This window comes from Manacus vitellinus, unplaced genomic scaffold (assembly GCF_001715985.3).
Source record: "Manacus vitellinus isolate BGI_N305 unplaced genomic scaffold, ASM171598v3 scaffold_6_pilon, whole genome shotgun sequence".
Classification (NCBI taxonomy): Eukaryota; Metazoa; Chordata; class Aves; order Passeriformes; family Pipridae; genus Manacus; species Manacus vitellinus.
In genome coordinates, this window is record NW_021940750.1 from 33,424,387 (window position 1) to 33,442,668 (window position 18,282).

Below are 18,282 nucleotides of genomic sequence, written 5' to 3' on the forward strand. Positions count from 1 at the left end.
GCTGACAACTGTACTGAATTGCTTTTTAGTAAACTTTTTTCACATTTTTAAAATATTTTGCTACTGAAAGCCTTGCAGTAGCTGTTGCAGGAACACTTCTGATCTGTCTTTTGCTGTGTTCAAAGAAAGTTGGCCTAAGAGAACCAGCTTCCATTGCTGGCTTGTTGGGCTTTTTTTATTCAGTTTGTTGGCAGCAGCATTAATTAAATGCGATTCTTTCCCTGTATCTGACATGGCTTACAGTCAAAGGACCGGACCACAACAAAGCTGAAAGCCATTTGTTTGGCAGACAAGGATGTTTGTCTTTGCCTGGAAACATTTGTAGAGCTCCTGTTGACGGAAAATGAGCTGTTCAGCAAGCTGGGAGTAGTTTTTAATCTCTGTATTAGAAATTAAACTGATGAGAACTGGTTTCTGGTTTTTGTCTGCCTTTATAGTCTCATTAGGACAAGTAAGTTCTTAAAACTAAGAAAATAATTTTCTGTATTGAGAACCTTCATGTTACATCTTCTGATATTATACCTTGTTCTGTGTTCCTGTGGCAGGGAACCCCAGAGATGTGAGGTTTTATCATACCTGGCTTCTGCAGTGGATTTTACTGTGTGGTGATAGTTACTACTTCATTTGCTATAAGTTGATTCATATAGTATTTGGGGGGAGTGAAATCTATGAAATCTCTATTCAGCACACTGTGTGAAAGTTGTATGATGTTTTACATCATATTCCTCTATCAGAAGTAGACTATACTACATAACAGAATGTCAGGCATTTGCAGATGTCCCTGTGGAAGTTGCTATCTGTGTCAAAATGCTACATATAACAGTTAAACTGACAAACAGTGCGCAATCTGAAGTGCATTTATCTGACTAAAATTATAATAAAAGAATACGGTGGCGGTTGTATCCTATTCTGAAGTATTTTTATTTTTAATTTCCTCTGAGACAAAAATAGTCTTTTATTAAGAGAGCTTATTTCTAGTCACCCACTTCAACAAATGGCTCATAATGTAGAATGTGGTTTTTAACATGCTGCATTTCGGTTAGTAATGCAGAGTAGTTGTCTTGTGGACCAGTGTTTTGATGAGTCTGATCCATAGCCTTTATCTTGAGTATTGGGGGTGGGAGGTATCAGATATCAATTTAGAATGAATTAAACAAAGTGTCTTCAAAACTGCAAAAACTCATCACAGGCTTTCAGTTATGTAAGCTGTGATTAAAAGTGTTAATGGAGAATTCAGAATACATTATACACCAGTTCAGCTGAACTGAATGAAAAACAAGAAAAAAATAGCTATAGATTAAACTGCTTTTAAGTTTCTGATGATCAGTAGAAAGATGATGTAGTCTGCCTTCTTTGATTACATATGAAAAAACCCCAGAAATAACATAGTTCAAAAAAAGAAAAGAAGGCAATTTTACCTCTCTGGAGGATAAAGAAAACATGCATGTGTAGGTTTTGAAACTATTTTGTATGGCCAATAATTTACTTGATCAGTCAACCTCGGTTGCATTTAAGCAGCTTGATTTATTTAAAACCTTGCATTTTCTTTTGATAAAAGTCCCAAAGGCACAAGGATTTTGTTTTGTTCACTCTTGGGTTGGTTTTTGTTTGTTTCCAATGTTTTACTTCTTTTTTTATTTTGCTTTTATTGAGTAAATACACCTACAGATTTGAGTCGCTGGTAATCCATGTAGACATATTAAATGTCTTCACTTTATCTGAAATCTGACCTGAGGCATATCTTGCAGCAGCACTTTTTCTTCCTTACTGTTAATGACAATGCCACTATCCTTTATTTACAAAACTCCTGGGTTTTTTCCCACGTCTGCATTCCACTGGAGGTGTGGACTTATGTTCTGCTTCAGTCTCTTTACATTAAGTTCAAAATGATCTTTTAGCTTACTAGTATTCCTGTAGAAATTAGTGTTGGATTTCTTGTAAAACCTCTTGATTACTCCTACTTTTTGAAGCATGCTGTTAGAAAATAACTGATGCTTAAGAACATCAACCCTCTGGAGCCTTGGGCTGGCATGGAGGGAGCTGTAGAGGGAGAACAGCTACACACTCGACTGCCATATAGTGTGCTGCATAAAAAGAGAATTCTTTGGCTTTCTGAATACTGTAGTATTTGTGCTTCAAGTTTTTTGTAATAATATTTTATCTTGGAACTACTTTTAATTCATCTGCTATTAACTAGCTTCAGTAAAAACCATGCTTTACATTGCAATAACAACACCTGCAGCATTTTTAGTATTACAGTTGCAAGTTTATGTGTATCTTAAAATAGTCTTTTGCAGAAGAGTTTTAAGAGGTGCAAATAATTAACAACTGATCAGTAATAGACTTTGCCTTCATTTGTAGTTTTAAGTCTCATTCCCCTATTATCATTCAGTTGCAGGAGGACAGAGTTTACTCTGTGACAGGCAAAGTTGAAATCTTCAGAAATAATTAATTACTCAAGCAAAACCCTCTAAACATGGCCATTGGCATGGTGGGGAGGGACAGAGACAGGGCATAGGACATGACAAGATCCTTACAATCAGTGTGCTGTCTCTGGATTCAGGACAGTGGGTGTAATGTCATGCTGCAGCTTGAAATGGGCAGCTGTCCCTCACCACCCATCCTGCCAAAATAGATATGCTGGGGTGGGCTAGAGAGTGCTTTTATGTGGGGGAGTTGTGTGTCTTATGAGATTTTTCTGTTAAATTAATTCCTAGACCTTGTGAGTCAGTCTGGGTTAACACCAGTGCTTGCATAAAGGGAAGAAGCACGATGGGGTCAGGAAAACACCGTTTGTGTTCTGCCCTATTAATTTTGGCAAGTACGTTCATCGCGTTGCACTGGCCAGGCGGGCTCGGAGACTGGATGTCTGGCAGTGAGTCAGAGGAGCTGTGCTGGCAGACCCAGGACTAGATGCTGCTGGCCCTCAGTCGCCTTGCAGGAATGCTTCTGAAGGGCTGAGGGGTGGCCTTGTCTTCCCATCTCTCCTTAAAACTTGCTCCTTGCTGGTGTACTCAGATAACACACTTTTTGTGTGATATAAGCAGCTGGTGTTGCACCGGTGAGCTGCTGTGGCAGCACAGCAGTTCTTTGGCTTTAATGAAGTATTGAAGAATGCTGAATTTATACTAGTAGTGTACTGCAGTGGTCTTGTAAAGATGTTCAGGTGGGAGTTCACAAAACTTTGGAACCTGTTTCCAAGTGAAGGATCTGTGAGATGTACTGGTCAGCAAGCAACTCAACTGCATGGGCTCACAATGGTCTTGTGGCCCCAAAAGTCCACAAACCACAGAGCTAAGGTCACTTCTTTCCTGAGCTGTCTGGACCCCTTTGTGGGTATTTTCAAGTTTTTGAGGGCTGATTTGTTTAGGAGGGGTGTTAAAAGAAGCATACACTTAACTCTTCCCTCCAGTAAGAGCTTCTTTCATGGACTTCATTGAAATGCTAATAACGTTTGCCCTTTGTGTTTAAATAACTGTATCAAAATCATCAGTCTTCAGGAAAAATGGCTGTTTGTTACCGATTTCACTAACTTACTTCATGTTTTATGTTTATTTCAGCTCTTTAGAGAAGTAAGAATAATGAAGATCTTAAATCATCCAAATATAGGTACCTTGTTTCTTTCACGTAATTTCCAATTGGAGAAATTTTTGCTTTTTCATTGTTAAAATCGTTGTGGTATGAGTTTAAAAGATTATTTTGCGTTAGGGTATCTGTAAAATAGCAGTAATAAATACTGTTCCAGAACTGTGTGTTTACAAAAAAAACCCCAACAAACATTTTGGTCCCTTTGCACAAAACTGTTGCATAGCTAACTGATAATTTTGCTCCTTTTGAGTATAATACTGACTTCTACTGAATTCAGGCTCTCATTAAAAATAAGTACATACACCAAAATCAAGAAGTGGTCAAGAATTTGCTCGAGATTGTACATTTAAATGATGTAGTGTTGTTATAGGACTGTCAGCAAACTGACTGATAACTGATTTGTCACCATGTATGCCAGTTCAGTGCATAGAAGTGGCTATTGTTGATGCTCAAATATGTGGAAGTTCTGCTTACTTTAGTTGCTTTCCCATGTAGCAGAAGCAAAGTATTGTTTCTTGAGAATATGTTGTTCTGTATGAGTTGACAAAATGTTTTATAGTACTTTCTGTCTAGGAATGTTTGACAGAAATAGCTTCTTTAAAGAGTCTAATATTGTCCAGTAGCAAGCAAATAGTTTGGGGTATTTTTCTGTGACAGAATTATCTGTGGGGCTAACATAATATTTATGCAGCTAGTTAACTGGTAAATAAATGTCTTTCTTTTCTAGTGAAGCTATTTGAAGTCATTGAAACTGAAAAAACTCTCTATTTAATAATGGAATATGCAAGTGGGGGTAAGTACCTCTGCTGTGGTGACACATGTAAGCAAATTGCCAAGTAAGGGAAGTACTTGTTTTCTTTAAAGTTTTGCTTGCTTTTTCAGCATATCTTATCAAAGCAGTGTAAGATATTAAGGAAAATATTTAATATTCTTTGGGACTTCTTTGGTCAATATAAATATAACTTATAAAACCAACTTCTAAACTTATTACTACTTAGTAACAATTTCTTTTTTTTTCACAACTCAAATTTAATGGGAGTCTTTTTTTTTCGGACGTCAGTTGTTTTCAGGGAAAATCAGCATTGAATTCAGATTCTGACATTGGATTACATGAAGTTTAATGAATTACTACAAATAAAACCAGATTCTCTACCTGCCTATGTTTTCTTCTGGTAGTTCCCTAACTGGTCAGCCAAGATTAGCCTAAACAGGAGCAGAGTGGGTATAATACCATTAAAATATTGTCTAGTACAGGTGTTTGGGGAAGCATCTCTGTGCTGTTTGGTGGTTCTAGACTTAGAAGTGAAGTCCTATTGCCATCTAGTGATTATCTTCTAGGAGGTAGAAAGGCCAGTGGTTCTCTAAAGCAGTGAAGATCTTTCTTGGGATGATAAGGGAGAGATACATACTGTGCTGGTCTAAAAGGCCAAGAGCAGTACCTTTTGATGTACCAGGCTGTGCAAGACAGAAATGGCTGGTAATCTCAATGGCAGGCTTCAGTTCCCCATATTTTCTCTTTATCAAGGTACAGGTCATCATGATGCACATGAACTCTGCCTGCAGGATGAGAGAAACTATTGCTACAGCTGCAACACTTCACATAAATTGGGGATAATTCTTTCTCTGCTGTGTTTTTCCCTGAATTATGAAGAAGTGTTCAGGTTTGCTGCTTCAAGGTTTTTTAAGAAACAGCTGTGATATACAACTGAGAGTTATCTGAGTTGAGTATTAAATAAACACCACAGGGAAGTAAGGCTATTTTGTAGGAAATCCTGACATTCCCTCAGATGGCTCAGTTGTTGCTTTTCTTTCTGCATGACTGCAGTTTTTTTTATTGCAATTTGGTGGAGTTGCTTCTTGTAAAAAATAAATGTGAAGTTACTCATCTCTTCCCGTGTGAGGTGGCTGTCTACAAAATAATGTTTTCTTGCTTAGTAGAGAATATTTAAATATTTGATCCACTTCTAAAATTCTTACGATTTTTGCATATTAGTGAGGAATTTTTAAAACTGCCTATTAGTCTGTGTTTGTAGATCTTATGTACAAGAGCGTTGGCTTTTGGTGATGAAAATCTCCCATGCTTTCACAAAGAGTCAGTACTTCATGGGCCAGTTGTCCTCAGCTAAAGCTCAAACACTGTAGTCTATATTGGTGTGCTGAAAAATGACTGCATGGATTAAAGGGGGGAAAAAAACCAAAACACAGCAGATCTTTAGTAAACTTTAGTTATCCACAGCCATACAACAGTGGGTTTGTTCCAGAGTAGTCCTTCTCAGTGTATTTTACAGGTCTGATGGTTGTGTGATGGATTATGTCAGTGTGTCCTGGTATGCTCATTATTGTGACCTTCCTTGTGAGTATCTCTTCCAAGCCTAGGTTAAAGCTGAGATTTCTGATTTTTTTTAGAACAATTTTATATGTAAGCACAAATTAAAATTCTAGTGTTGGTATGATGGTATTTACAAATATCGTCAGATGTTCTAATATTTGAAGCTTTTTTTTTCCCGTGGGTCAAAAGAAACCCTTGTGAGAAAGTCTGTGAAGGAGTACATGTCATCTTTGTTTACAAAACAGAAGTATGCTGCTCAGTTTCTGTCCTAAGTAATTGGAAGGAAATGGTTTCCTTTGTCTATATCCAGTCACTCATTACTTTCTTGTAAAAGAGATGATGGTGTAGTAAATTGCACAGCAGTTGTGCCTTGTTCTCTTAAGCTATCCTGTAATCATAAACTTGAAGTATAATCGTTCCAGTGAAGCTGCTGTGGGGAACTGCTGGAGAGGAATTTCTGCATTCTGAAATTGGCATTAATGTATCTCATTATTGAATTGTAGGGGAAGTGTTTGACTATCTGGTTGCACATGGAAGAATGAAGGAAAAGGAGGCTAGAGCTAAATTTAGACAGGTATGTATAACATTCCTATATGTCAGCTTTCCCCCCGCCCCTGTTTTTGCTGAAATGAGTAAAACAGCTGTCCTTCATGTTTGACTTACAGCAGTGTGCAGCATGTTGGGGACTTGTAGCTCTGAGGGAGAAAAAACTTAGGTGTCAGTAGTACTTTGAAGGAGTTAGTAGTCCATTTAGTGGTGCTGGTTTCCTCAGTGCTGGGTGCCAGGGTGTCCAGGAGTGCCAGAACACAGAGACTGCTTGATCTGGAAGCGTATTCCATTCCAAAATGCATTTCCTCTGGGTTGATTTTGTATGTCCTTAGCCCAGCAGGTTTGTAGCATTTTGGAAGTTATTCAAATGTAACAGGCTACAAACAGGCCAGTTTCAAAACACAGACGGTGCAAGTAACAGGGGTCTGGTCACATCCATCTGCTAGCATGAGAAGATGCTGTTGAGTAGTTGTTCTGAAAAGTCATGGAGAAGTAATTTTCTAGGCTTGTTAGTTAAGTTTTCTTTATGATGGATAAACTAGCCCTGCCAAGATGTTGGAATTTCATTGATCTGTAAAAAGCATTTCCATTCCACAGGAAAGCAGTACTGAACATAAACAGATATTTTTGCATAACTACTTAAAATCCAAATGTTTGCTCTCGTAGCATCTAGAGTTTCATTTGCAGATCTGACAGGTCTGGTACACTTGTTTTCTGCTCATGTGCAGAATTTGTCTGTTATTTCCATCCCTTTGGTCACTTGGATAACTAGGTAATAATGTGAAAAGCAGAAAGTATCAAAATTATGCTCCAGCTTAATGACACATTAAAATAATAAGTAGAGACAAAAGTGTTATTGAACTCTAGGAGTTTTGAACTGGTGAATTGTGGCAGTGATGTGTCAGCCAGTTTCCCTGTTGGAAGGGGAGGCTTGGATGGCTTCACTTCCTAAGCGTAGCCATACATAGAAGAAATTTGATATGAGACTTCCAGGAAATTAATTAATGACTTTCACAAAAATGCTTTGTAAAGAAAATTTCTACACTTCTCTAACGTGGTTAGTGTGACTGAAAAGAACAAACTAGGAACTAGGAAACTGTGCCACAACTGTTTTGCTCCCTCTGTCTCACATAGTAAGAGTTGTGTGAAAGCAATATAAGCAATAAGCTTAAAAGTAGCAATGCAAGTAAAAAAACCCAAATGTATTAACCCAACATAAGGAGGCATTTCTATGAAATCCATGTTCCTTTGTTTTCTCTCCTCTCCTTATATCTTGTATTTACCCTTTTTAATCTTTTGGGGGAAAAAGCCCCACCAAAATCACCACCACCAAACAAACAAAACAACCCAAAAGCAGCTGTAGACTTCATATCCCCAGAAGTAATTTTTGATTACTGGAGTTACAGAGCTTGATAGTAAGGAAAACTTTTCTTCCTCTTTAACAAAGTCTTGCATGTCTTTTTAAAGCTGCTTCCTTCTCTTTTGCATTCTGGCAGATAGAGAACTTTCCTTTGAGATGGAGGGCTTCTGGTATGTGTTTCTGTGCTGTGTTGGAGTAGATGTTACAGGATGTGGAGCAGTCGTTCCCACTTCAACCATCTCTTCTAAATCCCAGACTGTTGCCTTTCTCTTTGTAGTGACTTGAAGAGCTTCAGAGTAACATGAGAGGATTGACTGTTCTCTCTGACATGTGAATATTGAAAATTTCTACTGATACAGTTCTCTGCTCTTGGTCCTCAGTTTCTTTTATCAGGAGCTGTGTGGAAAAAGATCTTGCAGTAATTACATTGAAATTGCATGTTTGTTCACCGAATACCTATTTTTTTCTAATAATTTGACTCCCCTTTAAATGAAAACTTACAGAAACAGGTCAAACATGTTTTACAGGTACGCTTAGTGCTTAATTTTATGGGATAATGTGAGTAGTACAGGATATATGTAGCTTCATTTTTCAAAAAGAAATGTGAAGGGAAAGAATTTAAAAGGGAGTTACCTACTGAGCTAGGTATTTGTCCCATCAAGAGTTGATTTATTTTTTTTTTTTGTATTTCAGATACTCAGCTTGATTTTTATTTTTTTTTTGTGGTGTGTTTTTTTTACTTCAGTAGAATAAATGCTGTTTGTAAAGATATATAGATGCCTTCACTTGTATGCACTGAAATACACAGAAGTATGTTTCCAGTTTTTTCTTATAAGTCTCCTGGCACAGGCAGCTGTGCTCTGTCGTCCCTCAGCAGCTGACTTTCTGGCTGCTGAGCTCAAGCAGTTTTAGAGGACCTTGATCTCAAAGATGGGAGGTTCTTGAGAGCTTCAAAAGCCTCAGTTCCTGGGAAAAGAAGAGAGAACCCTAGAAATGAGCTGAGGAGAGAAATTGTAGCACGAGCTGATTATGCTTTGCTAGAGGGAAGAGCATTCGTGTAGGATGAAAGTCAGGTAACTTTGATCAGAGCTTGGCATTTATTAGATGCTGAAACTCAGGCTGAGGGACAGTGTCAAAGGAAACTAGATCTTGCTGGGTTCACGGGTCATAAAACTATTCATTTCACCTTACTGTAGTCCTGGAATAGCTTCCTATCGCTTTTAGCCATTGTTGGAGGAAGAATGCACTCTGCAGACCTTTTATCTGATGCAGTGCAGCTGTTCTCTGTTAGATAGAGACTTATGACATAATAGGCATTTATTTTTTTTGAATTTGTTAACTGGTTTAACAGACGGTGGCTCTTTTCAAACTGAAGAAACAGTTGTGCCCTGGTTTTGAGTTTAGTTCTTACAATAGGTTGTATTATATCTTGTTTTCAGATCAGGTTTCTTCTTTCAGTAGATGTGATTTCTGGATCAAACACTTGTGTTTTGTCTGAAAAGACACTTCCTCTCTAGCAGGCAAAGAGCAGAATTCAGCAATTCTCTCTTCTTTGCTTGTTAAAAAAAATATAATTTTTAGTAATTTTGTTAAATATAGTAAGGTTTTTAGCAGGAAAAAGAATGATGTAAAAGACGGTAATCACATTATTCCAGTCGCACTTGACAAGGAACACAGGAGAAATTACAGCTCTAAAAATACAACTATGCTGTATAGTTCTCCATTTCAAACTCCTTCTGTGTAACCATGTGTGAGAAATTCAAATCCAGAATGTTTTGCATTCCTAATGTTACCTTGTTCTTCCCCCTTACAGGCTTTCAAGCAGTTCTGGTTCAATCTCATCCTTTTTCCAGAAAAGTCTGATGCAGGGCAGGGGATCTCCTTAAATTCATGTGTATTAATTCCCTCTCTTTTCTGCAACCAATTAGATCTGGCCTTCTACAGTCTTCCCACTGTTTTCCTGCAGAAGTAGTTTAGAATTCTTAATGCTGGTAGATGTTAGGACAGATCTTGGAAAATAAAATATCCACAAAATACATCTTGTATGTTCCAGTAAAGAAACAGAATACTCCTGGCGGTGTGGAAGGGACCTTGAGAGGTCATTTATCTATCCTTTTGTCATTTAATCCTTAAAAAAGATGGTTTCTCTGCCTAGACGTAACTTGTTCTAACTTGTTCTTTAAAACCTATGTTTATACAGATTTTTGAAATGCCTCCTAAGAAATGTACTTCAGTGCTCCAGTTGTTACCTCTAGCAAAAACCTCAGATGTTTCTTCTCCTCTTCTCACCTGCCAACTGTCAGAAAATTCCTCACACTCAAGTGGGTGGGAAGTGAGGGACTGTCAATGGCAACAGTGATGGAAGGTGGAAGAAAAGAGAGTCAGTCTGATGCAGCCATGCTTTGTGCTGTTTTTCATTCAGTTATGACTGCTGTTCTTCAATTATTAATGTCATACACATTGCCTTATTTTGCTTCCATGTGGATTGGACTCCCTTCTGCAGTCTCTGTGCCATCCTGTTGCAGTGCAGGGTAGTTCAAAAGCCTCTCCAAAGGAGGCTACTGATTGATCATCTGCTCAACCTTCCGCTCTTAGACAGTCACAATGAAAGCAGTTCAGGAGTAAGTGGTATAGTGCTGTGTCTCTGCAGTCCTGAATAAAGCTTGAGGTGTTTGTCATGCTGTCAGCCTCGGGAGCCTCTGCAGAGTGAGCTTGTGACTGGTGCTGAGGTAACGGTAGCAGAGAGGAAAGGAAAGGAAACCAAAAGGATGGTACAAACTGTGGCGTGGGAGCACTTTGGCAATTTCAGTATCGGTAAAAAGCTGAACTTGGGGTCTGAAAGAGGGAACCAGTACATAAAGAAACAAGCAAAACCAGAATGAAAGCATAGGGAATGGAAATAGTACTTCAGCTTTTCACAGACTGCTTGGTTTCTAAGGTGGCATTGTGCACACGTGTGATGCAGTAATACAGGGCACAAACATCCTACTGGTGGTTATGTTTCAAATACAAAATATACTGGCACATCAGTTCTTTGGCCTACCAAGAACCTTATTTTCATCTACTCTGAATACTGAGGGAGAGAACCTTTGTTCCTTAGCAGTACAGGAGGATCCTTACACTAAGCTGGGTGATGTGATCATGAGTTAGTTTTTTAACAGTAGTGCTATGTCATCTTTCTGTATTGAAAATCTTCTTAATCTTGTATGGAGGCTGAAGATACATTTTTTTTTTTGAACATAGTTATTATTTTTGTGTGCAGTTCCACTTATTTTAAGAAATCATAACATCTGCCTCAATTCTGACCATGTATACACAGCAAATAAAATGCATTTGACTGCATTTGTGATAATGTAAGAATAATACTTTATCCAAGTTTTCCCATACATGCAGAGTTCTGCAGCAATGCTTATGACTGAAGAAGCAATGTAGTATGACACTGCACTGTGTAAAAAGCTTATATAGTTTGGTATATAAAGCAGGAAAAACTTAATGATATTCAGAAATTATGCTGGAAGAAATGATCCCATTACACTTGAGAGACATAGAGAGTTTTTTCCATTGAACTTTCTACTCTTTTGTAATATACAAAATGCAATAAACCATATGCACTTAGACAGCAGATCTCTGTCAGATGTGTGGTTGCTTCTCACTGCTTAAGTTTTGACAAACAGGCTGTTTCCCAGTAGTTTTTCCAGTAGCTAAAGCCCACTTCTTACCTTTTTCTCTCTGTGTTGTGGCATGAAAAATCACCTTCGGAGAAGGTCTGGAAAACATCAGTGTAGGGGGAAAGCTTTTATAGCTGTATACAGTATTGGAATGGAAATACTTCAGTAACCTTTCTGAAAGTCATTGCTTCTACTGGTCTATAATTAGCCACACAGGAAAAACAAAATCCTCGTTCAAGTATAGGAGAAAACAAATAGATCAAATAACAAACACCCAAGTTATTTAGCAGCTTTTCCCCAAATATGCTGGCCACTGTAGTAGTTGGTTACACAGCTCTGAGTGAATAAGTGTATGTCAACTTCAGTAGTCAATGTTGAAATCTTTTATTATATGTCATGTTTCTTTGAGATGACACTTACATAATTTGACTTGTTTTCTATCCAGATAGTATCTGCAGTGCAGTATTGCCATCAAAAGCATATTGTTCATAGAGATCTCAAGGTGAGTAAGAAAAAGTGTGTGCAGTGTATGTGTGTCAGCTTCTGTACCTGTGTGTGTGGTCTTTATTGTGCCAATAAAATGTAGTGTATACTAAGCTTTCTGATTTATTAATTTATTTGTTTGCACGTGTTTAGCAAGTTTTGAGAACTATTTACAGTTTAGAACCATTTCAAATGAAGAGGATTTGTAAGGCTTTTAAATACAGAAATTTAATGGCTGCTGAAAGATAACCTGTCACCCTGTGGTTACATTCAGATCTGATCCAGGTCAGTGTTAGCTCAGAAATCTTTTTTTTTTTTTTTTTTAAAAAAGTAGTTTGATAGAAATATGACAAGTTTTAGTCTCAAACAGAATGAATTACCAGTAGTGATGATGAAACTGAAGTAGGGCTTCTTTGTAGCTTGGCACAAAATGTCATATGTCTTCTTTAAACTGTGCCTTTTTACTTGTTACAAGCTTTGTAACTTAAAAAAAAAAAGAAAAAAGACCAGAAACCAACACCAAAAAAAAAGAACACTTTAAAAAAGTTTAAAGGTTATGTTTATTACCAAACTATTGCAGGATTGCCACATGCCGTAAAGCACAGATAGTGAGACTATATTTTGGTTTCATCTGAATAGACCAAAATGTAAGATGCATTTCTGTGGAGAAAACAAATAAATGGTAATAAGTTTTCAGGTAGCATAACAACTCCTATAGTTTGAAGCCATTTTACAGAGATTTTTAAAATAGGGGATATGCAAATGATAGACTGAAGCATACCTAAACACCTTGCAAGGAAGGGAATGTTAATAGATATTTCAGCTTCTTGCCTTTTAAGAATAAGAAAAAACAATAGCATTCTGAATCAAGTATTTTATTCGTCTTACAAAGCATTCTTTCTCTTCCAGGCTGAAAATCTATTGCTAGATGCAGATATGAACATTAAAATAGCTGACTTTGGTTTTAGCAATGAGTTTACAGTCGGAAATAAACTGGACACCTTTTGTGGCAGCCCACCATATGCTGCTCCAGAGCTCTTTCAAGGGAAGAAATATGATGGACCTGAAGTAGATGTTTGGAGTTTAGGTGTTATTCTTTATACTCTCGTGAGTGGATCTCTTCCCTTCGATGGACAGAACTTAAAGGTGCTTTTTTTGTAGAATATGCTGGGCATGATTATCTAATAGTTTAAGTGATTTGCTGCTTACAACTTACTGTTTGTTCTTCTGTTACTAAGGAACTTAGAGAAAGAGTGCTAAGGGGGAAATACAGGATTCCTTTCTACATGTCCACAGACTGTGAAAACCTCCTCAAACGTTTCCTGGTGCTAAACCCAACAAAAAGAGGCACTCTAGAGGTAATGGCACAAATAAGGTACATCAGAAAGCTAGACATCCTATTTTGCAAACTGTATTTTTGAGCTGCAGCTTATTGCCTTACTGTTCCGAATAGTGTGTTTGGAGTGGGTGCTGGAGGTGTGATGGTTGACTAAGGCACATGACTCCCTTTAAAGGCGTTGTTTACTGGGGTTATAAGACACCTGACGCCACAGTTACTTTAAAAATGAACGTGTCGCTACACTTCCTATGTTATATATTTCCTGATGATTACCTTGTGGATTCCTGCATTAATGGATGATCCACCAGGACATTTTCCTTGTTTTCCCACATTTTCAAATGCAAACTGGAGGTATTGGCTGCTGTGGTTGCCTTTTCCCTACCTTTTGTACCATCATGGAGGAGAAAACGAGTATCGTTTTGGCCTTCCGTGGACCTGTTAGACTTGTCAAAGTTGTCACACTGCTCCTGGTCTGTGCTACAGGCTTTTGGCTTTCAACTGTGGGCTAAAATACATCTAACTGGGAAGCAGCTTGGCTCGATGTGTGTCGTTGATTCTCCTCACTGGAGCCAAGCAAAACTGAGTAGGTGCTGGGAATGTTCTGGAAAAGAAAAACTAGAAAAGACCTTAGTCTTTGGTAGATGGGGGAGTTATTCTTCCCACAGCTTATTTTCTTTGCTGGTAAGTGTATTGTGCTAACAAAATCTTTTTCTTTCATAGCAAATCATGAAGGACAGGTGGATCAATGCAGGGCATGAGGAGGATGAACTTAAACCTTTTGTTGAACCAGAACTAGACATCTCGGACCAGAAAAGAATAGGTAACCAAGTACTTTCCAGAGTCTGATATTGTTTGCCTCATGCAGGAGGGGACTTTTTCTCCTCCATCACTCTATTTGTTTGCCACTTGGAAAAAGTAACTAGTCTTTTAATACTATTATTTCATCAGGTTTATTTTCTCAAACTGAATAATTTTGTTTTAATTCTTTAAATGTTCCATGCTTTCTCTTGAACACTCAGCCAGCCTGAATGCCAGAGTTTCTGTTACTTAGAGAATGTGTATTTGTTTTTAGATATTATGGTAGGAATGGGATATTCTCAAGAAGAAATTCAAGAATCCCTTAGTAAAATGAAGTATGATGAAATAACAGCTACATACTTACTGCTAGGAAGGAAGTCGTCAGAGGTAAGTACCAGTCTAAAAATTGCAAAGAAACAAATTGAAGGTGTCCTTAGCAAAGTCAGAAGCAAAAATTAAGTCGGTAACTATAGGCATTGCGTTCCTGCATAAAAGTCCATTACACTTTAAGTCACATTATTCTAATCATCAGCAGTCCAAATGATGCTGTGTTTGTTCTCACCCTGATCTTGAGTCAGTAAACTCTTGCCTTTAGGCTCCCCAAAACTGCCCTGTTTGCTCAGCAGTTACTCCTCTGAAGGATTTCGTTGCAGTTACTGTCCTGTCTAGTCTAGGAGCTTAAGTGTGAACATGCCAGCTCTAACTGTTTTAAGAGAGCCAAGGAGCAGGATGATCAACCTGAAAAAGTTCTTACACTGTAGTTTACCTTTCCATATGATGCTGAGAGGGCTTGGCACCAGTAAGTTGCTCTTGGTTCCTCTGTTGGAGGAGTTGGTGTGTATGCTCTTTTTGTGTTAAAATCTTGGAGAACTCTGAGGAAAGAGTACTGAAAATGCAGATGGATTTTCTTTATCTGGTATCCTTTGAGGAGCTGCAAATTCCGCTGAGTTTTACCTAAGACAGTTGCATAACAACCTAAGAGAAGGTGGAGCCTCTAAGTAACTATCTGTGCCCCCTGAGTTTTCCATGTAGCAGGGCCATCCTCCCTGTTCCTGCTCCCATAATGTGATAGATGTTTTTATTCGTTTCATTTGAACTCCTTGTTTCAATATTCTCATTTTTATTGTAGTTGGATGCAAGTGATTCAAGCTCCAGCAGCAATCTTTCACTTGCCAAAGTTAGGCCAAGTAGTGATCTTAATAATAGCACTGGACAATCTCCTCATCACAAAGTTCAGAGAAGCATATCTTCTACCCAGAAGCAGCGGCGGTACAGTGATCACGGTGAGCATTTCTCATTTTCAGTGTAGCAGAATACTGTGACTTCCAGCTCTGCTGGGTTTCTGGATTTGTCTCCATCCCCCAAGTGTAAGGAGGATGACTACAGTGTAGTTCACAGCGTGGTGGTTAAATAGTTCACTAAATAACTAATTTTTTTCTAACTGGTTTTGTTATATAGCCTTCAGAAGCAGCTTCTAGAGGAATGCTGAATACACCAACTTAATTCCCTTATTCTGCCTTGTGTTGTCCCTTACATTCCTGACCGTGCTGGGAAAGTCTTGTTACACAAATTGAAGAGAATGTTGCAACCCCCTTTTTCATGAAAAGCACAGCACTCCTCCCCCATGCTCTTGTATGTCTGTTCAGCTTTTGTTTTCTTTTGACACTAGTAGGTCAGCTTGTGTCTAAAACTTGAAGAAATGTCAGTTTGCCAATATTTCTTGTTTCCTGTTTCCTGAGGGTAGTGTCACTTGATTGTCCTGCAGGAATTAAATTTGTTAAGAACAATGACTCAGACAAACTTACAGTTCTTCTGCTTAATGAGAGTGTCATATAGTAGAATAGGGTTTTCTAAATATCTTAAACATCTTCCTGCTCAGATACTTAACTCATAAAAGGAGTCTCAGTTTAGGTCTGTTTTGAAATACCTTGTGTGCATTCAGAGGTTACTTTCCTTGGGGAGTCTTCTGGGATGACAGTTACTGTGGGTTTTGATGCTTTTAAAGCAAGTTTTAGTTACATATATTTAAATATGTATTTATATGTATTTTTTATGTCTGTGTATATACATACACTTTTTGATTAACTCTTGTTAAAACCCTAACTACAAAGTTGATGTAACTTGATGTATCCTCTTCAGAGGTGTAATTGAGGTGTCAGAAAACACAATCCTGACAACCCCATAGGCTTTTCCCCTTGTCCAGGAATCTATTAAAGCAAGAGGGAGCTTGGGACTATTGAAGGGGCTGCCTCATTCCATTCTCAGGTGTGCTGGAGCAGTTTTCTGTTCCTGGCACAGCTGAGGAGGCTGGTTGGGAACTGCTGCCACTTCTGGGACATTCCGAGAGCACAGTTCAACAGCCATTAGTGGTGGTCCAGGGTGATGTCACCAGGTACCTGTCTCAGGAACCCTGTTTTATCAGAAATTGGCTTGAACAGCATGTACCAGCTTTGTGCTAATGAAGGATAGTCTGGTTTGAATGAGTCAGTTACTTGCTAAGTGTCTTTAAGATGACTCTAAAGGGTTTTTCCTAGAAAGCCAAACCATGAAATTCGTAATTCTGTCATGAAATTCATAATTCTTTCATGGAAATCAAGTAGTATCTTCATCTGGAAAGGTTTTTATTTTTCACTATTTTACTGTCTCCTGAAATACATTTATTTCAGTAATTTAAATAATTACCTTCTTGCAACTCTGATTCCCAGTGTTAACTATGTTGATTCTCATGTGTGAATACATTTCCACTACGGTGAAAAATACTGGAGTTCTGAGGAGAAAAATCCTTTTCCTGTTTCTTTTGTTTGTTTTTTAAGCTGGACCATCCATCCCCTCAGTAGTGGCATATCCCAAAAGAAGCCAGACTAGTACTACAGACAGTGACCTCAAAGAGGAAGGAATTCAGTCAAGAAAATCCAGCAGTAGTGCAGTTGCAGGAAGAGGAATTGCACCAGCTAGTCCAATGCTTGGAAATGCCAGCAATCCCAATAAAGCTGATATTCCTGAACGTAAGAAAAGTTCGGCTGTTCCTAGTGTAAGTAGAAACGTTTATTTATCAAAACCATGCATTTTTTGAGGGGTAAAAAACCTGTGATTTATCAGTGGTGCAGATCTTACTTTCCATTCACCAAGAGTAAACATAGGTATCTCATACTGTTGCATTTTTCCCCCCCTGCAGTTAGTCAAGCTACTCAAGCTACCTCATAGTAGTCTTGAAGTAGTCAGTATTCATAATTAGCACTAGTAGCTCTTAGTGACAGACATCATTTGGGTATTGAAAAGAAAAGTAGTTACATTACTCCTGATATCACCAGCTACTCTTCTGTGACCTCTCTACAGAAGAGTGAAATCTTCTGTACAGAGATTTTCTTACCCTGTTTTATAGTTTCAGGTGTATAAAGAACCACCTAATCTTTGTATCCAAGGAAGTCATAGTTATGTATATTAAGATTATCAAAGAAATGTAGTTCTAAAAACTGTTCAAAGGTGCATTTCAGCCTGTATTCAAAAGCAGTGTGCTTGAGTTTTGTCCTTGTGGGCTTCCCCTGCTTGCCTCTAAACCACAAGAAGAAAGACACACTAAGGTGCAAAACTAATGAATGTACATGGTCAAGCAGTAGGCAGAGTGCCAAAAGAAAGAAGATCCTTTGTTCAGCTTGGCTTTAGATTGTGTACTTTCTGGTCCCTCCATCTGAGGCAAGGTTAGAAATCTGTTTTCACATAATAAAACTTGAATCTTGTAACATTTAATTTCTAAAAATTTAGGATTTTGTACTGAAAAACTTCCTTCTTTTCAGAAGAAAAGCTTCCCAGTCCTTTATTCAGGTTTTGGTGATTTTTTTTTTTAAACTTATCCCACAAAACTCTCATGTTTGGTCATAATACTCAGCACCAATACTTAGAACAGATGAGAGCAGAACCTCCTGAGCTCACAGCTTTTTGACAGTCTGAAGCAAAAGAAATAAAATAAGACTTGTTTCACTTTATTGGCTCTGTATTGTCAGTTGGCTCAGTGGCTAACAGTGACTTGGCTCGAGACTTTCAGCCCAAGAGATTCTTTGGAAAAACACATCTACTGTAGCAGCTGTTATTCATAAATGTGAAAAAGAACTTGGGATTTTGGGGGACCCTTTTCTGATTGTTGTGGTCCCCTGCACTTTTCCTTCATTCT

The 18,282-nt window shown here is 38.1% G+C and overlaps 1 protein-coding gene across 4 annotated transcripts in view; it reads left to right on the plus strand.

Moving 5' to 3' along the window:
* MARK3 (microtubule affinity regulating kinase 3) overlaps nt 1-18,282 on the plus strand; it is a 60,307-nt gene that overhangs the window by 22,100 nt on the left and 19,925 nt on the right. For all 4 annotated transcript variants that reach the window (XM_018082202.3, XM_029964170.1, XM_029964171.1 and 1 more), the window contains exons 4-13: nt 3,561-3,609; nt 4,316-4,381; nt 6,421-6,491; nt 11,940-11,996; nt 12,887-13,123; nt 13,216-13,335; nt 14,037-14,136; nt 14,389-14,501; nt 15,244-15,397; nt 16,928-17,145. In XM_018082202.3, coding sequence (XP_017937691.2) covers nt 3,582-3,609; nt 4,316-4,381; nt 6,421-6,491; nt 11,940-11,996; nt 12,887-13,123; nt 13,216-13,335; nt 14,037-14,136; nt 14,389-14,501; nt 15,244-15,397; nt 16,928-17,145 — 1,164 coding nt within the window. In that variant the 5' untranslated portion in view covers nt 3,561-3,581. The remainder of the gene's footprint in view (nt 1-3,560; nt 3,610-4,315; nt 4,382-6,420; nt 6,492-11,939; nt 11,997-12,886; nt 13,124-13,215; nt 13,336-14,036; nt 14,137-14,388; nt 14,502-15,243; nt 15,398-16,927; nt 17,146-18,282) is intronic.